This window comes from Saccopteryx bilineata, chromosome 4 (genome assembly GCF_036850765.1).
Source record: "Saccopteryx bilineata isolate mSacBil1 chromosome 4, mSacBil1_pri_phased_curated, whole genome shotgun sequence".
Taxonomy (NCBI): Eukaryota; Metazoa; Chordata; class Mammalia; order Chiroptera; family Emballonuridae; genus Saccopteryx; species Saccopteryx bilineata.
The window spans coordinates 276,483,961-276,507,773 of NC_089493.1; the positions used below are offsets into that span (position 1 = coordinate 276,483,961).

General features: G+C 39.9%; 1 protein-coding gene across 2 annotated transcripts in view; it reads left to right on the top strand.

The window, feature by feature from the left end:
- The window catches only part of PARN (poly(A)-specific ribonuclease), a 165,349-nt gene that overhangs the window by 59,491 nt on the left and 82,045 nt on the right, over positions 1–23,813 (top strand). For both annotated transcript variants that reach the window (XR_010731167.1, XM_066274802.1), the window contains exons 19-21: positions 5,669–5,724; positions 7,737–7,823; positions 9,514–9,588. Coding sequence is in view for 1 of the 2 variants with exons in the window: in XM_066274802.1 (XP_066130899.1) it covers positions 5,669–5,724; positions 7,737–7,823; positions 9,514–9,588 (218 nt within the window). In the remaining variant the exon portion in view is untranslated. The remainder of the gene's footprint in view (positions 1–5,668; positions 5,725–7,736; positions 7,824–9,513; positions 9,589–23,813) is intronic.

Sequence of the window (23,813 nt, forward strand, 5' to 3'; positions counted from 1 at the left end):
AGTGTGGCCCATAAATTTGCATTTCTATCAAGTTCCCAGGTGATTTCCCTGTTGCTTGTCTGGGGAACCACATTTAGATAAGGGCTCAAGGCCTCTAAGAAGTTTTATATCCGAGATGAAATTTTTTTGTGAGTAGTGTGCTTTCTTACATTGTAGGTCACAGTGTCATATTTCCCTTTTTGGGAAAGAATGTTAGCAGATGGCTTTGTGTGAGAGCCATACAGCATATGGGCAACAGAGGGGGATGACTGGAGATAAAGGCATTGCACACAACCTGTGCTGTGCAGCCTATTAAGAGGCTGAGCTGAAGTTACCTGTCTGCAGAGCAGCATACGCTGGAGTACACTGTGTTTACCCTTGGATCTTACCAGACACGTTTGAAAGCCGAGATAAATGGCATCACCTGTTGTATAATCATAGAACATTAAAAAAACTGACAAATGCCAAAGGGGATAAAATTTGTATGGAATTTAGAATGTGAACTTGAGTTATACAGTTTATTAGGATAAAATTCTGGTGTAAATTTGGCCGTTGTATCAAATGGGAATTTTAATTTTAGTCTTCAACAGGGTTAGTGTCAATACTTTAGGCAAAAGTGCTAAGATAACTTTTTGTCAGAAAGCTTGCAGGAATGTGGTTCAGTCTTTAGTGTCTATCAGTTACAACCATCTTGAATCTTCACTAAAATATAAAAAAACATTTCATGCAAATGTTGGTCCAAGTGTCTTTTTTGATATCTCCCAATGAAAGGCCTTCTGGAAGAGATTGTTCTTCAATACTATTCACAGTAAAGGGACATCTTTTCATGTATTTGTCAGTATTTCTGTTCGCGTAGTGCATTTCCTCACAAGTTAAAATGAAAACTGTCTAGCCCAGCGATCCATATGTGAAGTATTTTATCAAATCATGCCAGGAAGTCAGTGTAGGCCTTTAAGACAGCCAGTTTGTAAGAGGCATGCATACAATGAAATGTTTTAATTTTACTTCAAAAGGGCATGGATGCTACCAGAGGAGTGACTTGCAAGCAGCCCTGCATAAGGGGGTGGGAGACATGGAGAGTTTACTTTAGTTCAGTTCCACAGCCCCTCAGCCACAGTTTTAGAGTTGGTTCCCCATTGCATGGCTCTCTCCAGAGGCACAGTCTGCCAAGTCACACACTGAGTTGGTTTTCATGATCTTCCAGGGTTTGGGCCTATTTAGTTCTCTGTAAAGCCCAGACATGAAGGCGGAGGCCTAAGGGAAGAGTGAGAAGTGCCATTAATAAATTATTTGAAAGGAGTTTCTATTTAAAGTATCAAGTAAGCAACCAAGATAGTGTAAGACTAACTAACTTAAAAAAAAAATCTTCTGGCCCTGGCCGGTTGGCTCAGCGGTAGAGCGTCGGCCTAGCGTGCGGAGGACCCGGGTTCGATTCCCGGCCAGGGCACACAGGAGAAGCGCCCATTTGCTTCTCCACCCCTCCGCCGCGCTTTCCTCTCTGTCTCTCTCTTCCCCTCCCGCAGCCAAGGCTCCATTGGAGCAAAGATGGCCCGGGCGCTGGGGATGGCTCTGTGGCCTCTGCCCCAGGCGCTAGAGTGGCTCTGGTCACAACATGGCAACGCCCAGGATGGGCAGAGCATCGCCCCCTGGTGGGCAGAGCATCGCCCCTGGTGGGCGTGCCGGGTGGATCCCGGTCGGGCGCATGCGGGAGTCTGTCAGACTGTCTCTCCCTGTTTCCAGCTTCAGAAAAATGAGAAAAAAAAAAAAAAAAAGAAAAAAAAAATCTTCTGAGTGTTTTAGTTGAGAATCAGTTTTACTTATTTTAAGCAGGGATGATACTTAAAATACAGATGAAATTTTAGAGAACGAATAGTTTGTATATTGCCTTACAAAAGATATCTTTTTAATAGTTTTTCAATGTAGTGGATATTTAATATTTTATATTAGTTTTAAGTGTATTGCATAGTGGTTGGACAGTTATATAATGTATAAAGTGATCTCTCTGATAATTCTAGTTCCCACCTGACATTATATATACCTATTACAATATATTTTCTATGTTGTACTTTACACCCCCGCGACTATTTTGTAACTATTAATTTGTACTTAAGCACTTTACCTTTTTCACCCAGCCACCTATCCTGCCTTCTATCTGACAACTCTGTTCTCTGTATCTATGAGTCTGTTTCTGTTTTTTTTTTTTATTTTGTTCTTTTGATTCTGCATATAACTGAAATCATATGGTACTTGTTTTTCTCTGTCTTATTTCACTTTGCATTGTACCCTCTATGTTTATTCATATTGTCCAAAATGGTAAGATTTCATTATGGCTGAGTAATATTACATTGTATGTGTGAGTGTGTATGTATAACACATCTTCTTTATGTACTTATCTGTTGATGGGCACTAGGATTGCTTCCATATCTTGGCTATTGTAAATAATGCTGAAGTGAACATAGAGGTGCTTATATCTTTTCGAATTAGTGTTTTAGATTTCTTTAGCTATAGTATACCCAGAAGTGGAATTGCAGGATCATAACCTAGTTCTATTTTTAATTTTTTGAGGAACCTCCCTACTGTTTTCTAGAGTGACTGCACTAATCTGCAGTTCTACCAACAGTACATAAGGGTTCCCTTTTCTTCACATTCTTTCCAACACTTATTTGTTGATTTATTGATGATAGCCATTCTGATAGGTGTGAGGAGATACCTCATTGTGGTTTTAATTTTTGTTTCTCTGTTGATTAGTGACGTTGAGCATCTTTTCATGTGTCTGTTGGCCATCTCTATGTCCTCTTTGGAGAAGTGTCTGTTCAGGTTCTTTGCCAGTTTTGTAATTGAGTTTTTTTTTTTGTTGAGTGGTATGAATTCTTTATAAATTTTGGATCTTACTCCATTATAGTTTGTATCATTGGCACATATGTTCTCCCATTCAGTGGATTGTCATTTTGTTTTGTTAATGGTTTCCTTTGCTATTGAAAATCTTATTGGTTTGATGTAGTCCCATTTGTTTATTTTTTTCTCACAAAATGTATTTTTCAAAAATATTTAAACATTTAGGGAGAAGTGTCTTTTTTTCTTTTTAAGTGTCTTATTTGTGTTTATAAGACAATAGGTCTCCTAAACTTGTTACTGAGGTCCCATGATTTGAGAAAGAATACAATAATTTAATAAGAAGTAAAGCAATTGCAGACTCAGAACTTGTAATTTTGCTTTATATTCTTCTCCCCTACAACAGGTGAGATGGTACACAGGATAGGTAAGGTTGATACAGTTGTAATTTTCAGCTGGGCTTTCTCTAAGAAAGTCTTAGTTACTTCCTCTGGGTCTCTCAGTTCTGGTAGCCTTGACTTAATTTTTTAAGTTTAAAAACAATATTAAAATAATTTTGAAAAACAAAGTTAATTTTTATAAAACCATTGGCTTTTTTTGGGGTAGTGTTGGTATTTATTTTACTTTTGGTTTAATGACATCAGTATTTTTCAAAGCAGTAATTATAAACTTGTGCTTTTTTAAAACCTGAAATTGTATCACAATTTCTTCATGTTATGAAGTTTACAAGTTATTTTGAATTTATTTTGATTGTTTAATGTTCTGTTGAAATGATGAACTATAATTTTCCTATTCCCACATATTATTAAATCTTGAGATTGATTTTGATTGTTGGTATATCTGGCAGTATATCCATGAAATCTTGTCAATTCAACTTTATTCTTCTGTTGAAATTGGGGTAAAAAATTAAATTATTTTTATTTATTTATTTATTTATTTTTTTGCATTTTTCTGAAGCTGGAAACAGGGAGAGACAGTCAGACAGACTCCCACATGCGCCTGACCGGGATCCACCCGGCACGCCCACCATGGGGCGATGCTCTGCCCACCAGGGGGCAATGCTCTGCCCATCCTGGGCGTCGCCATGTTGCGACCAGAGCCACTCTAGCGCCTGGGGCAGAGGCCACAGAGCCATCCCCAGCGCCCGGGCCATCTTTTGCTCCAATGGAGCCTTGGCTGCGGGAAGGGAAGAGAGAGACAGAGAGGAAGGCGCGGCGGAGGGGTGGAGAAGCAGATGGACGCTTCTCCTATGTGCCCTGGCCGGGAATTGAACCCGGGTCCTCCGCACGCTAGGCCGACGAAAAATTAAATTATTTTTATGATACTTGATATGTCCTGCTAAACTTTTAAGTTATTTTTTATTTGGTTTTTAGAATGTAGGGATCATTGCTAAATTTACTAACATGGAGAACTTAAAATTATATGAAGCATAAAAGTACTGAGCATTGTAACCCAGGAGTATCTTTCCAGGTTCTGGTTGGCAATAAAAAGAATAGCTACTTCTAGGAGGAACTTCTATGTGTTAGGTGCTATATCATTGGTCCCCAACCTTTTTTGGGCCACGGACCGGTTTAATGTCAGAAAATATTTTCACGGACCGGCCTTTAGGGTGGGACGGATAAATGTATCACATGACCGAGACAAGCGTCAAGAGTGAGTCTTAGACGGATGTAACAGAGGGAATCTGGTCATTTTTAAAAAATAAAACATTGTTTAGACAAATATAAATAAAACAAATAATGTAAGTTATTTATTCTTTCTCTTCAGACCGGTACCAAATGGCCCACGGACCGTTACTGGTCTGCGGCCCGGGGGTTGGGGACCACTGCTTTATATGTTTTAATGTCTACTGGCATAGTAGGTAGTATTGATTAAATTGGATAAAATAGGTAATAGAACCAGAATAGTACACTTGAGCCTAAATTAGTGAACTAAAAGTAAATTTGGTTTCTTAGCCATAGGATTTGGTTTATTAAATTGTAGGCTGGGCAATAAGTTTTTAAACCACAGAGTACCATGACTTCTTTTTTTTCTAGGGTTAATAGAACAGTGTTATTCAGGCTGATGGTTGCATTTGTAAACTGAATCATGCCCTGTTTGGCTTTTAAATGCTTGGTAATAAAGTGTCTTATTTGTGGGTCAGTGAAGCCAAACTAATTGCTTGTTGGGCATTTGAATTGCCTTTTTAATTTGCTGTATAATGCAGTCTACCAGAAGTGTACAATATATCGTTATCTAAATAAAACTAATTAAAATCATCTCACAAACAACAGAATGCCTGATGTTTTTGTCTATAATCTTGCAAATAGAGAAAATTGAATGGTATTATAGAGACTTATAATTTGTAAGTACTTGTTAAAGTGTTTTTGTATCCATTTTGGAAGGTATACATAAAATGATGCTATAGTTTATGTCATTGTGCTAGTAGTTTTCTTCAGAAAAGACATCTTTGCTATTATTCTAAACTCACAAAACACCAATTATATAGAGGTAACCTCTACAATTTAGGGGACAATTAATTGTTCATAGGTTGGTGAGATGTTTAGCACTCTGTAATTTGTTTTGCTCAGTTTCTCTGGACTGACAAGGCAGCTCTGCAGAGGACTTTCTTTGAACAGTTTGATCACTAATTTCATTCATTTAGCTAATACTCATTGAGAAGCTGTGGAAAGCCAGGAACTATTGTAGGTGTTGGGGACACCCCAGTTTTTTTTAAACATATAATATTTAGTCCTAGAGAAAAATTTTGAAATGGATCTTAAGAGCTTTTAAAATGATTTTTAAAATAGAGTAATTTGATTAAGAGGCTTCTAAAAATTTAATAGATGTCTTAGTTTACTTGTTTTTCTTTTTGTAGGTTATTTCTGATGAGAATCATGGATATTCCCTACCTAAACTTGGAAGGACCAGACTGTAAGTGAAATTTTATTTTCTTATGCATCTGCACATTTAAGTGTGTGGTCTGGAAGGGATAACAGGACAAGTATAGCTGAAAAAAGCTTTATTCACTTAAAAATAGACGGTGATTTTTGTGGTTCATAGGAATAGTATGCTTAAGTTAATGGTACCCTTGAGCTTGATTAGTTCATCTTTTTACTTACATTTTCCAATTTATACGAGTTGAATATAAAAAATATATATATCTCCATATTTTTTTCCACTCAACTTTAAATTCATACTTTCTTTTTTTTTTTTTTAATTTTTTTTATATTTTTCTGAAGCTGGAAACGGGGAGGCAGACAGACTCCCGCATGCACCCAACCGGGATCCACCCGGCACGCCCACCAGGGGGCGATGCTCTGCCCATCCGGGGCGTCGCTCTGTTGCGACCAGAGCCATTCCAGCGCCTGGGGCAGAGGCCAAGGAACCATCCCTAGCTCCTGGGCCATCCTTTGCTCCAATGGAGCCTCGGCTGCGGGAGGGGAAGAGAGAGACAGAGAGGAAGGAGAGGGGGAGGGGTGGAGAAGCAGATGGGTGCCTCTCCTATGTGCCCTGGCCGGGAATCGAACCCGGGACTCCACGCCAGGCTGACGCTCTACCACTGAGCCAACCGGCCAGGGCCTATACTTTCTTATAACAGTATATGCATAATAGATTTTAAGATGTGTTAGCTGTGTTCAGTAAGTTCTCTATTTTCCAATTATTGGAGTACTGTATATTTAAGGTTAGTTGGTGTTTTTGTTGTTGTTATTGTTGGTATAGAAAGTCTTGGAAGTCTAATCTATTTGGGATATGGTTGCTGCTTTTTCTGATTATTTTGTACATTATCCACATTGCCCCACTCATCTTTTCCAAGCCTTAGTATGTTTGCCTTAAAATATACTACAGGGATATAGAAAAGAGTGAACTGTACTTGATCATAATCATTGCAATGCTTTTGATTTGAGGATATACTGTGTTGTACTCCATATTAGATTTATTTTAATCTGTCATTGTCACAACAATTCTGCAAGATAAATATTGTCATTCTCAGTTTATAGTCATAAATGGTTAGGTCTCTTGCTCAGAGTTGCACAGTTCAGTGGTGGGTCTGGTATTAGAACACAAGATTGTGACTTAGAACTAACTGCCTTTACTTGAACATTTAATTTGGACAGTATGTTACTTACTTATTTAATTTTAGCTAAATAAACGTGGACAACTAGATTAAAAAGAGAAAGCTTAATGTTGAGTGAAATTTCTCAAACAGAACAGCTGGTTTTTTTTAAAAAAAATAATTTTTTATAGCAACTTCATGAGCAAAGATGTTTCTGGATAGAATTACTAGGGTTCAATTGTTACAGGTTCTGTCTAGGCAGGGATGGCAGAGACTTGCCATTTCTTTTCTTTTTTCTTTTTTTTTGTACTTTTCTGAAGCTGGAAATGGGGAGAGACAGTCAGACAGATCCCGCATGCGCCCGACCGGGATCCACCCGGCACGCCCACCAGGGGTGATGCTCTGCCCACCAGGGGGCGATGCTCTACCCCTCCGGGGCGTTGCTCTGCCGCGACCAGAGCCGCTCTAGCGCCTGGGACAGAGGCCAAAGAGCCATCCCTAGTGCCCGGGCCATCTTTGTTCCAATGGAGCCTTGGCTGCGAGAGGGGAAGAGAGAGACAGAGAGGAAGGAGGGGGGGGGTGGAGAAGCAAATGGGCGCCTCTCCCATGTGCCCTGGCCGGGAATCGAACCCGGGTCCCCCGCATGCCAGGCCGACGCTCTACTGCTGAGCCAACCAGCCAGGGCGAGACCTGCCATTTCTAAGAATGCTTTTAGGAGTTGTCTGGCATTCAAGAGGCATTCAGAACGATTCCCCAAGTTAGCTTGGACTTACAGAATCCTTGGTGTATTGTTAACTTTTCAGGTATCAAACTTTTATCAAAAATTTGTCTTGCAGTGCAGCCTAACCGCGATCATGTTCTCCATGTGACATTCCAATTTGTCTTGCAGTGCAGCCTAACCGCGATCATGTTCTCCATGTGACATTCCCCAAAGAATGGAAAACCAGTAATCTTTACCAGCTTTTCAATGCCTTTGGTAAGTAAATCAAAGTACAAATGTACTTTTAGGACTTTCTTCTTATTTTGGTCTAGGTGATCAGAGGTGAATAGATGACTGCAGGGTCATAAAAACATTAATATACAAAGTTTTAATCTCATGGAATATTTGGGAATTTGGCATAGTGCTATCTTTGTGCTAATATGATCTGAGGAACTTTTAATAGTACCCCACAAAAGGGTATTATTTTTAATCCATAGAAAGCAGGATACTATTACTAGGACTTCCTTTACTATTGACCACGGAAAATAAGTCTAGGTTGAAGATAAATTATTTTTAATATGAAGGGCAGCCATTTGGTCACTGTTTGACATTGAATAGTCCAAGAAGATGAACACAGATGTTTGAGAGCACCACAATATGTGATATGTATGAGGTAGGCAGCTTTTCTTTTTCCTTTTTCTCAGGCTAGGTGATTAGATTTAATTGAACAGTCTTCTGATTAGGGTTTATTATAAAGACTTCTGAAGTCTTCAGCAATGCTTCTTTATTTTAAAAAATTAAGTATTTAGGCTGTTCTCTTTGGATATTCTTTTTTTAAAATTTTTTTAAAAATTTTATTTTTTACAGAGACAGAGAGTGAGTCAGAGAGAGGGATAGATGGACAGACAGACAGGAACGGAGAGAGATGAGAAGCATCAATCATTAGTTTTTCGTTGCCCGTTGCAACACCTTAGTTGCTCATTGATTGCTTTCTCATATGTGCCTTGACCACGGGCCTTCAGCAGACTGAGTAACCCCTTGCTCGAGCCAGCGACCTTGGATTCAAGCTGGTAGGCTTTTGCTCAAATCAGATGAGCCCGTGCTCAAGCCAGCGACCCTGGAGTCATGTCTATGATTCCATGCTCAAGCTGGCGACTCTGCACTCAAGCTCATGAGCTCACACTGAAACCAACGACCTTGGGGTTTTGAACCTGGGTCCTCTGCATCTCAGTCCGATGCTCTATCCACTGTGCCACTGCCTGATCAGGCTCTTTGGATATTCTTGGAGAAGTGAAGGCAGCAAAATCCTAAAAGTCCAGTAATAAAAATGTTTAGTAAATGTTTATCCCCTCAACAGAATAGTATGCAGCTATTTATTTCTTTATTTAGAGAGAGCGAGACAAAGAGAGGGACAGACAGGAAAGAAGAGAAATGAGAAGCATCAGCTCATAATTGTAGCACCTTAATTGTTTATTGATTGCTTTCTCATATGTGCCTTGACTCGGGGGGTTTCAGCTGAGCCAGTGACCCCTTGCTCAGGCCAGCGACCTTGGGCTCAAGCCAGAGACCATGGGATCATGTCTACAACTCCACATTCAAGCTGGTGACCCTGCACTCAATCAAGCTCATGAGCCCACACTGAAACCAGTGACCTCGGGGTTTCAAATCTGGGCCCTCAGTGTCCCAGGCCGATGCTCTATCCACTGTACCACCACCTGATCAGGCTAAGAAAATTTTTTGAACCTCTTTTTTTCCTTGGTTTGTTTATTTTTTTTGAAATTTTAACTGAAATAACTGCTGTGGTAGACTTACAATTTAGCTTTTTATAGCGGTGAGATTTTTATTATATTTTAAACCAGCATCTTCTCTCTCTAAATTAACACATACATACTGAAATATAAGAGATACAAATGAAATCTGATAGAGATCTAAGTGGTTGAGTGTTTACTTTTAATTCAATTTACAGGTAACATTCAGATATCTTGGATTGATGACACGTCAGCATTTGTTTCTCTCAGCCAGCCTGAGCAAGTACAAATTGGTAAGTGTTTTGGACATTATTTTGTGTGTTAATTAAAATGGGAACTTGCCTTCCCTTCCCCAGTCTAAATGCTGTGAGTTCAATCAGCTGGTTCACAAGCATTGCTGCCTTGTTTGTTTTGAGATTATGTATAAGACAAAGGAAATAATGAGTCATGTTTACATAAGAATAAGACAAATTTATTGATTCATTAGATGCACTATACTACATCTTTTTTTACTTATCTCCATGCTATTCTTTTACCATTGCAATTTTTCTAAAATATTTGCAGATTTACTTTTAGGATTAGAAGTAGCAAATTGAGAGAAATAGAGGACACCAAAAAATGATACCTGTGTTGACTCTTTCATCTCTGTAATTTTCCCATGTATTTATACAATTTTGTGATTTGTATTCTATTAAACTTGCATCAGATACTTGTTTTATAGCCAAACTGAAAGATATGTTATTTGCTTTTATTTTAGTTTTTTGTGACAGAGAAGAGAGAGAGTCAGAGAGAGGGACAGATAGGGACAGACAGGAAAGGAGAGAGATGAGAAGCATCAGTTCTTCGTTTGGGCACCTTAGTTGTTCATTGATTGCTTTCTCATATGTGCCTTGGCCCTGGGGACTAAAGCAGAGCGAGAGACCTCTTGCTCAAGCCAGCGACCTTGGGCTTCAAGCCAGCAACCTTTGGGTTCAAGCCAGAGACCATGGGGTCATGTCTGTGATCCCATGCTTAAGCCGATGATCTCGGAGTTTCAAACCTGAGTCCTCCTTGTCCCAGTCCGTCGTCTATCCACTGCACCACCTCCTGGTCAGGTACATTATTTGTTTTTAAAATAGAATTATAAAAAGATACAGTATCACATCTCTAGTTGAACCTTAAATAATTTTGATATTAACCATCACAATACATTCCATTTTATTAAAAAAATATTTTTCTGTTGATTTCAGAGAGAAGAGAGAGGAATGGGAGGGGGGAGTGAGAGAGAAAGAGAGAGAGAAGCATCAACTTCATTCCATTCCATTTAGTTGTGTACTCACTGATTGCTTCTTGTACATGCCCTGACTGGGATTGAACCATGACCTTGGTATACCTGGACAACACATCGCTTTTATCTACTGAGCCACCTAGCCAGGGCACATTTCATTTTCTTAGGATGAAAAGTTATTGAATAAAATACTGAAGAAAATATGCAGTGTTAATGTACTTATTCAAATAGATTTCAAGTTTCCTGGTGCTTAATAATGTAAAAGTTGTGAAATTTTTAAGTAAGATAGCTCTTTTTTTTCTTTTTATTTAACAAAGTGCCACATACTGAAACTAACAATTCTGATATTGTGAATATAACAGTAACTATATGAAAACTTCTACAAGCATACCAATTCAGACCAAAGTATTTTGGTAATTTTTCAAATTATATGGACATTGCACACATATAGGCTGTTACAGAGATGAAACCCTAGGCCCTGGAGTCATATTTTGCTATACTACCTATAGTTGCGTGACCTTGGGCAAGTTACTTAACCTTGATAAGCTTCTGCTTCTTTTCGTAAATTGAAGATGATAGTATAGACCTCTCAGGGTTGTTGTGAGAATTACATGAGCATATATACACAAAGTTTGACATCGCTTCAAGGACTTTTATTGTGGTTATTAATAGTAGATTTCAATGTGAAAGGTACTTTGGGAGCACATGATATATCAGAAATAGCACCGTGTGCAGGTTCTGAAAGATGGTGCTTGTTGAATGTTTTAATATTTGCTTATTTCTGTGATCCATTCCTCCACAATCCTTCAAAAGACAGTTTATTTATTTATTTAGATCTTTATTCATTTTAGAGAGGGAAGGAGAGAGAGAAGGGGGGACAGAGCAGGAAGCATCGACTCCCATATGTGCTTTGACCGGACAAGCCCAAGGTTTTTATCTGACGACCTCAGCATTCCAGATCTACGCTTTATCCACTGTGCCACCACAGGTCAGACCTTTGAAAGACAGTTTAGATACAATCCAAAGGGGTTGAATTATTAGAGAGCTAAACATAAATTCAAGTTGGGTGCAGGGACTCAGATTAAGATTATAGTGAGACTTCAGTGTGGCTGAAAGAACACTGAACAGGAAGTCCCAATCCAAAATCTAGTCGTGCCTCTTCTGCTCAGTGTCACACTCCAGAACTGTTCACACTTGGGCAACATTGAAACAGTGCAGTAGGTGGAAGGAGGTGCGCAGTCTTTGAAGTCAAACTGACGTGAGAACTAACTTGCTTCTGCCACTTGTCAGCCATGCCTCTTTGGGCAAGTTATGTAAATTCTGTAAGCCACAGCTTCCTTGTTTGAGAGATGGAGGTGGTGATAGTTACTCTGTGAAATGCGATTATGGATATTAAGTTCCCACCAGAGTGCCTGCCACTCCACAGCAATGCTTGATAAATGGTAGGTAATTATTGAACAATCTGCTTGGCATCAAGTAACAGTAAAAATGAGTGTGTAAAAGTGGTTTGACATCTATAAAACACTGGTTAGTAGAATTTACTTGAAAATACAAGCATAATTTTTATTCATATGTACTAGGTGTCAAAGCTTCTTTTAATGTTCCTGTTGTACAATATTTGATGACCAGTAATGATTTCTCCCATACTTATTATTTAAAGATTCTTCAAACAGTAGCTTTTTTTTTTTTTTTGCATTTTTCTGAAGCTGGAAACAGGAAGAGACAGACAGATTCCCGCATGCGCCCGACCGGGATCCACCAGGCATGCCCACCAGGGGCGATGCTCTGCCCCTCTGGGGCATCGCTCTGTTGCGACCAGAGCCACTCTAGCACCTGGGGCAGAGGCCAAGGAGCCATCCCCAGCACCCGGGCCATCTTTGCTCCAATGGAGCCTCGGCTGCAGGAGGGGAAGAGAGAGACAGAGAGGAAGTAGAGGGGGAGGGATGGAGAAGCAGATGGGCGCTTCTCCTGTGTGCCCTGGCTGGGAATCGAACCCGGGACCTCTGCACACCAGGCCGATGCTCTACCACTGAGCCAACCGGCCAGGGCCTCAAACAGTAGCTTTTAAGCTCAGTATTCAATGATTTCACAATCAGGTAGCTACAGAAGCACTCTAATTTGATTGTTTATCTATGTGTGTTGCCTGAGGGTAATCTTGAGTCCACCTTATTCACCATTGAATTGCTCTCTAGTGCCTGGCATACACGGTGGCATGACTAAATAAATGTGTATTTGAATAGGTAATATGGGGAATAAGCCAAGATGACATTGTGACCTTTTTACCCTTTTCCTCATAGATTAAGAAGTAGATGCCTGTTACCTTTTGATATATGCAGTTTTACTTGTGAAGTCACATTTTTCATTGTTGTCTCTCTTTTTACACAAAAGTTAACTCAGCATAACTATCAAGCCATTTGCATGTGCTGTGCCTGTGACCATAGTGTTCTTGTACTCAACCATTCCCTAGGTGCTGTTAGAGCCAGGTCGTGTCCCGTTCTCATCTCAGCTTACATGTCCACTTCTCTGGATGTCTTCTCTGGCTCCATTTGCAGGGGAAGATACCCAGTTTTCTGTGCTAGCCAGGCATCCTTTTTTGATATACACTGTCTTCCTTGATAGACTGTAAACTGTTTGGGGGCAGGGACCTTATTTCTTGTTCACCATTGTATTTTCAGTACTTAGGGTAATCTTGTCTGATATTAGTAAATGTAATAGCTGAATAAATGATATTTAAGGTATTATGACTTAGAAATATCCTTTTACTTGATATGGATATATTTACACTTTCTGGTTTTTTCTTTGATTTCAGAATTATGCAGATGTTTCATTGAAAGACAATGAAAAACTTATTCTTTATAGTGATAAATCTAATGTACTGCAATTTCTATTAATGCTATCTTAAATTACTATTTCATTTCTGTGGAAATGGAGGACCTGTTAGATCAATAATGTAACATCGGAAAAATCATTAAATGCCTATTTATATAGCAACTCGTAATGGCTTCTTTGGCCCAGTTACAAACTATTTTTGATTTACATTTAAGGAATTGCTTTTTAACTGACACCATCAGTGTTTTGTTTTTTTTTATAATACTAAGTTTAATCAAGATTTTATAAAAATTATTTTAAATATCATTAATATGAGAGTTCTCTTTTATGTAGAAACATTATTATACTAATTTTTAGAACCCATTTACTGAGTTCCGTGTGTTTGGATTTCTCCTTTTTTTATCTGCTGCTGTGAAGAAGAGGGTCCCTGGTGGCTTTGGGATGTTCAGATAGTGATACAAGCCATACATTTAGCCTTTTCCCCTCTTGCTCTTCAGATAAGACAGTAGGTGGCCACTATGGGACTTGATACCATGGAGAAGATCATTTATCCTAGGATTTGGAAAAAAATTTCTTGAGCGTTTTTTTTCTTAAAAGTAGCTGAATGAGAAATCACCTTTAATGGTTGCATCTGAATAACTCATTCATATTTAAGATTTTTATATTGCTAATATAGTTCTGTTAAAAGGGGGAAGTGCTCAACAGTATTTCAAAAATGGTTGGACTTTCTAGTCATATTCTCAATATTTAGACATTGTTTTGAGTGTCCTTAAATGTGTTAAAAGACATTTTTTTCTCTGCCTATAATTTTTATAGCAATAGCTTAAGAAGAAAAATTGCCTTTTCATTATTTTAAAGGCTGGAGATCGGGGCACTTCGTGAATTGATAAAGTTACTTTAGAAGAGTTAGAAACCTAACAATTATCTTGTAAAGCCAGTCCAAATTTAGCTAGTTATATAAATTCCTGATATGCGGCCTTAAGAGTTTGTTCAGGATGATTTGTTGGGATTGGAGGAGCGAACAATCTTGGCTTCACTTCAGTCCAAAGTATGAATGTGCTTATATAAAATCAGACTTTTGCCTGACCAGGCGGTGGCACAGTGGATAGAGCATCGGACTAGGATGCAGAGGACCCAGGTTCGAGACCCCGAGGTCGCCAGCTTGAGCGTGGGCTCATCTGGTTTGAGCAAAGCTCACCAGCTTGGACCCAAGGTTGCTGCCTCCAGCAGGGGGTTACTGGGTCTGCTGAAGGCCCACAGTCAGGGCACATATGAGAGGGCAATCAATGAACAACTAAGGTGTTGCAATGTGCAATGAAAAGCTGATGATTGATGCTTCTCATCTCTCTCCGTTCCTGTCTGTCTGTCCCTGTCTATCCCTCTCTCTGACTCACTCTCTGTCTCTGTAATAAATAAAAAAAATAAATAAATAAAATCAGACTTTTAAAAACACAGCCTTTGATTGTGTTTAACAGATAAGTATTAGAGTCTTGTATAAACTTTTGAGGAAATTACTGTAGTTTTTGCTCCATAAGATGCACCTGACCATAAGACACAGCTAGGGTTTTAAGACGGAAAAGAAGGAAAAAAATATTCTGAACCAAATGGTGTGTTAAAAGATTTAATAAAGCCTGACCAGGCGGTGGCGTAGTGGATAGAGCGTAGGACTGGGATGCGGAAGGACCCAGGTTCGAGACACCGAGGTCGCCAGCTTGAGCGCAGGCTCATCTGGTTTGAGCAAAGCTCACCAGCGTGGACCCAAGGTCACTGGCTCCAGCAAGGGGTTACTCGGTCTGCTGAAGGCCCGTGGTCAAGGCACATATGAGAAAGCAATCAATGAACAACTAGGAAGTCGCAACGCGCAACGAAAAACTAATGATTGATGCTTCTCATCTCTCTCCGTTCCTGTCTGTCTGTCCCTGTCTATCTCTGCCTCTGTAAAAAAAAAAAAAAAAAAAAGATTTAATAAAGTACCATATTAAAAAAAAAATCCATATTTTTCACTCTACAAGACTCACAGGCATTTTCCCCTCCACTTTTTTGGGGGGAAAAGTGCATTTTATAGAGCAAAAAATACAGTATTTACTCTTTTGCTAAAAGGCTGCTTATAACTTTAAACTTGACTTGTGCCCTTTGTTATTCTTTTAATGTTTGCAGAGTCTGTGGTGATAATTGCTTTTTATTGTGAAATCTCATGCGCCCCTATTGAGATCTACCCAGCAACCCCCGTCTGGAGCCAATGCTCTGTCCATCTGGGGCCTTTCTTGCAACTGAGCTGTTTCTAGTGCCTGAGGTAGAAGAGATTTGTGTTCTCATTTTTTTCTGGAACATTTTACCTAGGAGTTACTGATTTTTTTCAAACAACCAGCTTTTGGTTTTATTTGTTTTTCTGTACTGTTTGCTATATTGTCTATTGTTGATTTTTGAATTTTTTCTTTTTCCCTTCTTTTACTTGTTTGGTTTTATTTTGCTTCTTTCCTTCTAGCTTTTTTTTTTTTTTGTATTTTTCTGAAGTTGGAAATGGGGAGGCAGTCAGACAGACTCCCGCATGCTCCCGACCGGGATCCACCTGGCATGCCCACCAGGGGGTGATGCTCTGCCCATCTGGGGCGTTGCTCTATTGCGACCAGAGCCATTCTAGCACCTGAGGCAGAGGCCACAGAGCCATCCTCAGCGCCTGGGCCATCTTTGCTCCAATGGAGCCTTGGCTGCGGGAGGGGAAGAGAGAGACAGAGAGGAAGGTGAGGGAGAGGGGTGGAGAAGCAGATGGGCGCTTCTCTTGTGTGCCCTGGCTGGGAATCGGACCCGGGACTCCTGCATGCCAGGCCGATGCTCTACCACTGAGCCAGCCGGCCAGGCCCCCCCCTCTAGCTTTTTGAGATAGAACCCTATGTGGTAGATATTTTTTAAATTCTTCTAAAGTATTTTAAGCTTGGCTTTCTAGAGGTTACCCCTGGGTCAGTCAGTATAACTTAGTGGTCAGCCAAAGATTGATCAGGTGTTGTGCTTAAACACCTTGTGCCAGTAAGACTTCCACCCTTGCTGTGTTGGGGAACACATTCAACTTTCAAGCAATTTACAGTCCTGCCCCAGTTTTTATTTTTGTCTGGAACTGTTTGTCTCCTCTGTGGGCATACAAGGCCTCATACCCAGTCATCTCTCCGAGTCATTGAATTTGACCTTTTATGACTCTAATGTAAGCATTTAAAGCTATAAATATCCACTAAGCACTGCTTTAGGTGCACCCCATCCCACAAATTACATTGTTGTATTTCTATTGTCATTAAGTTAGATAAATTTTCTAATTTCTCCCTTGACCCTGCATTATTTAGAAGTTTGTTGTTTAATTTCCAATTTTTCCCTAGGTCTCTCTTGTTACTAATTTCTAATTTAATTTTGTTGTGATAACAGATTAGAATATGATTTCAGTCCTTTGGAATTTACTAATACTTGCTTTATGGCCTAGCATACAATCTCTTGCTGAATATTCTACATGCACTTGGAAGGAATGGATAGCCTGTATATAGTGTGGTGTATGGTATATAATTTGGCCTATAAAAATCTCTGCTGTTCAGATATTCACTGTCTTTACTGATGTTTTATTTAGTAGTTCTATCAGTTTTTGACAGGAGGTGTTAAAATCTGCTATGATTGTGTCTATTCTCCCCTTTAATTTTGTCAATTTGCATGTCATTTATTTTGAGGCTATGTTATTAGGTGCACACACATTTGTGATTGTTTTGTTTTTCTGGTCAGTTGACTTATTTTTTATTATGAAATTGTTCTTTTTTTCTTTTATAATGTTATTTTTAAGACTACTTTATCTGATACTAATATAGTTGATCTATTCTTGTGTTTTTTATGTTTGGCTGGTATATCTTCCTTCCATTTACTGTCAGTCTATGTGTATATATAACATATAGTTGTAGATAGCATGTAGTTGGGTCTCACTTTTTTTTTTTTGTCTGTCCGTTGGCACGCTACGCCCGTGGTTCTCAGCGCCGCGCCGCGCCACCCCGCGCTCGCTTGGCACGTCCAGGCCTCTTTTTTTGTGCGGCGCAAGACGGGGAAGGAGGGGCGTCCCCCCCCCCAGGTCTCGGCGGACCTACTGCGTGCTTCCCTACCTGGTTGATCCTGCCAGTAGCATATGCTTGTCTCAAAGATTAAGCCATGCGTAGGTCTCACTTTTTTTTTATCTATTCTGATAACTGATTTTTAATTGGAATATTTAGTCCATTTATATTTAATATAATTATGTAAATGATTATACCTGTCATTTTATATATTTTTCTTCTTTTTTAAGAAGGAGGAGGGGAGATAGAGAGACAGACTCCCACATGCGCCCCTATTGAGATCTACCCAGCAACCCCCATCTGGAGCCAATGCTCTGTCCATCTGGGACCTTTCTTGCAACTGAGCTGTTTCTAGTGCCTGAGGTAGAAGCTCCACAAAGCCATCATCAGTTCCTGGGGCCAACATGCTTGAACCAGTGGATCCATGGCTGCAGGATGGAAAGAGAGAGAGAGAAGGGGGAGGGGGAAGGGTTGAGAAGCATGTGATCACTTCTTCTGTGTGCCCTGACCGGGAATCGAACCCGGGACCTCTGCACGCCAGGCCGACGCTCTACCACTGAGCCAACCAGCCAGGGCCGTGACATGACTTTTTAAAATAAGCTTGTTGTAGAGGGAAGGGGCTTACTTAATTCGTGGTTTAAATGATACATGATTTTTATGCCATAAGTACTGGATCCTGGAAACAATGTATTTCTTTTATTCAGGCAAGATTTTGATGATAGTGGCTTATTGAGTGCTTCATTTTAATAAAGGAAGTTTTTTATTAGTGAGAAGGGTGAATGTCTATAAGTTTTGTATAGATATCTTCTGATCAGAAAACTTTTAAGAGCAACTGATTGCCCCCCCCGACTTAATCTGTGTAAAGCACTGTGGAAATTTTAAATAATATTTATTAAGAATCTTCTTGTTTTCTTAATTCCCCTACTATTTAGTCTTGAGAATTAGCAGTTTATGCATCTCTGCTATGAATCTGTATCTGGCATATATATTTAAGAATGTAACAATAACTTATACTCTCTCTAATTAGTATATATATTTTTAGCCCATTAGTTTGTATGAGGATAGAATAGATAACTTCCTGACTGCCAGATAGGGCTTCCCAAGTTGTTAATTACCAGTGTTAATGCAGCAATGAAACAGTGAGTCCTGATAACTATTAGAATGTAACCCTCAGGAGAAAGAAATGCAATGTTTGTGCTTTAAAGGCTAAATTTTCATGTTCTGTTAAATTGTTTCTGGCCCAAAGCAGTGAGTCTGATTTTTATATTTTAGGGGTCATTCTACCTGATCTAAGAATGTTTGCTTTGTGATGTTTTATCAGGATAGTCAGTAAATCTATCAAATTTAGTTGTAATATCATGCACAAAAAGAATTACTTTGTTGTACTCTCTCATTTCCAATTTTAGAAGTAAATCAAACTATTAAAAATGTGAGGCTCTGGCCGGTTGGCTCAGTGGTAAAGCGTTGGCCCAGCATGTGGATGTCCTGGGTTTGATTCCCGGTCAGGGCACACAGGAAGTGCCCATCTACTTCTCCACCCCTCCCACTCCTGCCTCTCTCTCTCTCTCTCTCTCTCTCTCTTTCTCTCTCTCTCCCCCTCTCCCCCCCCCCTCCTCCTCCTCCCCTCCTGCAGCCACGGCACAGTTAGAGCGAGTTGGCCCCAGGCTCTGAGGATGGCTCCATGGCCTCTACCTCAGGTGCTGAAAAATGGCTCCGGTTGTAATGGAGCAAGGGCCCCAGATGGGCAGAGCATTGCCGCTAGTGAGTGGGCTTGCCAAGTGGATCCCAATTGGGGCAAATATGGGAGTCTCTCTCTGCCTCCCCTCCTCTCACTAAAATAAAAATTTTAAAAGTAAGTAAAAATGTGAAAAATATTTGAAAATATAAATAAGAAAACCATTCATGGTCTTGCAACCTAAGCATTTTAAATACAAATTGGGATCTGACTTTAAGTATGTTTTTGTATTTATTTTGTTAGTTAATATTATATCATGAGTATTTTCCATGCTATCACAGATTTTTCTGTTTTCTTGCAATGACTGTATTATATGACATTGTACAGATACACATAGCATATATAACTATATATATCCCTTTTGGATGTTTACATTATATCCAAACTTGTACTATTTTAAATTAATAATTAAAAAAATTACTGTTTGAGAGAGAGAGAGAAACATCAATTTGTTGTTCCCTTTGTTTATGCATTTATTGGTTTATTTTTGTATGTGTCCTGACTGAGGATTGAACCTGCAACCTTGATGACATTCTAACCAACTGAGCTACCTGGCCAGGGCGTAAATTCTTCTTTTTTAAACTTACTGATTTTTAGAGAGAGAAGAGAGAGAGAAAGGGGAGATGGGAGCAGGAGGCACCAACCTGTAGTACTTTCTTCTTGTATGTGCATTCATGGGGCAAGCCCAGGGTTTTGAACCAGTGACCTCAGTATTCCAGGTCGATGCTTTATCCACTGCGCCACCACAGGTCAGGCTGTAAAATGAATTCTTTAATGAGCATCTTTGTATCTCAGTCTTTGTCTATATCTGATTATTTTCTAAAAATAATTTCTAAAGAAGTGAAATTACCAGGTCCAGAATGATGCTCTTTAAAAAAATATTTTCCACTGATGAGAGAAGAGAAGCATCATCTCATAGTTGTGGCACTTTAGTTGTTCATTGATTGCTTCTCATATGTGCCTTGACTGAGAGGCTCCAGTTGAGCCGTGACCCCTTGCTCAGGCTAGTGACGTTGAGCCTTAAGCCAGTGACCATGGGATCATGTCCATGATCTCATTCTTAAGCTGGTGACCTCGCACTCAAGTTGGCGAGCCTGTGCTCAAGCCAGATGAGCCTGCACTCAAACTGGCAACCTTGGGATTTGACGCTGTATCCACTGTGCCATCACCGGTCAAGCAAGAATTTTCAGGTATTGTTTGCCAATTAAACAGGGAGCTGCCATTGGAAAGCCTGATGGATTATTGTCAGAAGTGGCACAATCAGTGGCAGGTGTCCATGTGTGTATGATGCCATTGTAGCTGAGTCAAAAATTGGTGGACATATTCAAGCAGGTTTTGTTTATTTTCAAATGTCTAGAAGGTTGGTCTTTGCATTTACTATAGTTTGTAGCCTTCTGTAGGTGACTGAGACCAAATTGAATTTATCTGGGAACCTGCCATAGCTATGAATGCTGCACAGAATAATAAATGGGTCATTGGCTTCCAAGAATCAGTGACAGTGCACTTTAGTTCCTAACTTAGAGTTCATGAAAATTATTCCTTGACAAACAAGACTGTAAAAAGAAAATCCTACTTGCTGGATTAATCTTTTGCTAAACATTTAAATATTGTATACACAAATGGTATTGAAACTAGTCAAGGTAGGGAGTGAATGAACAAATGAATGGATACATGCACCAAGGAATGGATGGAGGAATGAATGAATGAATGAATGAATGAATGAATACAGATGGGCATGTGTTTTTGTCTTCACAGGAAGGGAAAATGACAGAGCTAAAACGTCATCGAATGCTAATCTGTCCCACCCACTAGACTTGGCTTCTCAAAGTGGGGACTAATTATAGTTCATTATTTTACATTCCTGATGTTTGGGACATGCTGGGCACAAGTTGGAAATGAGTTTGAGGAGAGACCTTAATTTGGCTCCTGATAGAGGTCTGATTCTGGGTTAGCAGACAGGCAGTAGAGAGGATCGTCTCAACACAACAGTGGTTGGGATGAAAGTGGATATTTACAGCAGTGTTTGTCAGACTGGTTCCCACTCTCAGGGGGTTGTGAAATTGTTTTAGTGAGTGTGATCAGCATTTTTATAAAAGGAAGACGTTAGAAGAGTTCATAACGAGTGCCATATAATAAAGATCAGTTTGCTGTGTGTGTGTGTGTGTGTGACAGAGAGGGAGAGAGGGACAGAGAGAGAGAGAGAGAGAGAGAGGGACAGATAAGGACAGACAGCCAGGAAGGGAGAGATGAGAAGCATCATCAATTCTTCGTTGCAGCACCTTAGTTGTTCATTGATTGCTTTCTCATATATGCCTTGACTAGGGGGCTACAGCAGAGTGAGTGACCTTAGGCTCAAGCCAGCGACCATGGGGTCATGTCTATGATTCCACACTCAAGCCGGTGATCCCATTCTCAAGCTGGTGATCCCATGCTCAAGCCAGATGAGCCCGCTCTCAAGTTGGTGACCTTGGGGTTTTGAACCTGGGTCCTCTGCGTTCCAGTCGATGCTCTTTCCACTACACCACTGCCTGGTCAGGTGGTTTGCTTTTTGTTTAATATAACTTTTGTTCAGCTACCAATCTGTATATTCAGATATACATGTATATGCACTATATGCACTGGGTTGTAATAAAAATTGCATTGTTGTAGGTCATGGTCAAAAAGTTTGAACTCAGATGGTTTAGGAGACTTTTCTCTTCTGTGTGTGCAGAGCACTGTGGTAGGGGAGGGAGCTAAGGTAACCCTGACACAGATCTCGATCCTCAGGTGTTTTCCTCTTTCTAGCCCAGTTGTAGTCAATCTGGTCCCTACCGCCCACTAGTGGGCGTTCCAGGTTTCATGGTGGGCGGTAGCGGAGCAACCAAAGTATAAATAAAAAGATAGATTGAACTATAGTAAGTTGTTTTATAAAGATTTATTCTGCCAAACTTAGCAAAAATCTGATATAAAGTACTTGGTAAGTAATTATTATATGCTTTAACTTGCTGTAACTCTGCTTTATAAGTTTTATAAAGTAAAGTTACTTCCCTACTTTATAAATCACCATTACTGTGGAACTGGTGGGCAGTTAGAAAATTTTACTACTAACAAAGATAAAAAAGTGGATGGTAGGTATAAAAAGGTTGATTATCCCCGTTCTAGACTATTCTAGAGCTGGAGAATCATGTGGACAGCACCTGGGAGGAATGCTTGTTCCTTCATCCTTACATCTCCATGGGCCAGGAGAAGACATCTTGCTTCTCACCAAGAGAGGTTAAAGTGACCGACCCCATACTCTTATCTGCCCTGCTTGGTCCTCCTCATGGAAGGACAAATGGCATATTTGATGAGTGAAATAAGGAAGAGGCTGACACCTGAAAGTCTTTCTGACCAGTGGCTAGGGCCACTGCATTGAAGAAGGCAGGCCTGGAAACCAGCCCCTGGGGTCTGTTCTGGCAACAGAGATTTGGAAGTAGTTTAGAAGCTCCTTGTAATTGTTAGGTCTCTTCACTGATGGGGGTCTCTTGGTATGAATTGCTTTAGAGGGTGGCAGCAGCTATAGTAGAAGGTACTATTTGTACTTGTGGCTCAAGATCCATCTCAATAGTCTACTGAGGAGTCCTGTACTTTGAGGGAACATAAAGATGATGCTAAGTCATCATTATTTCTTCTATCTGTTCATTAATTTGTTAGCACTTCTAAGAGATGATGATGTTCCCTAACTGCTAACCAGTAGTAGTAGGAAATAAGAGGGGCCACATTCTGAGGACCTTGATAGCGATTGCTGCCCCCATCAAATTTCATGTGTGAGCAGCAGAGAGCCTTTTTGCATACCCACGCAGGTATGGGTCTGACTCTGATTACGTGACAAGAAATTCTTTCATAAGGCGTGATGGGTTCTGCAGAATGGGAGAGCTGAGAGGCTCGGCAGGGCTGCAGTGTTTGCAAAAGTGGAATGACAACCAGTATTGACCATAGTTAAAATTTTTCCTATTCCGTGATTGATCTGTGAGGATGTTTACTTACTACTGACATTGTTTAGACTAAGTTTGTGGAAACTAATTTTCCCTAGTTTGCCACCCTTCTGGGTTACCAAACCATTAAAGTGCTTTATAACTCCAGATGTGACTTTCTATGTTTTAATTCCATTTCATCAACAGAAGATGGTGCTGTCATGCTGGCAACCACTCCACCTTTCCCTTTTCAAGTAAAACTTGTCATCTGTATGCTTACTCATGCTAATTCATGTGGTGTTTACAGTATTCCCCTCATGCAAAATGGGATCAAATAGGCTACAGGAAACATTCGTAGAGTTAAACTTACAAAGTGAGGGGTAGAGACACCAGGCACAGGGGCCTTGGTTAGGTGTTTGCTCAGGCCACCTTTGCACTCAGGGAAAAGTGATGCTCTTATAGGAGGCAGGATGAAGAAGTCGTAAGTGCTGTTTGATTTGTGTGCAGTGTTCTAAGATTTGATTTGGAGAGTTATGAGTAGAAATGAGAGAAGTTTCCATAGGAAAAAACAAACAAACAAAAATACTGTTTTTCTTTTCTCTTTTTGGAAAAGATCTGAGTACCTACAGGAAAAGTCACGAATTAAGTTTATAAGAAATGCAATATTCAACTGAATACTCAA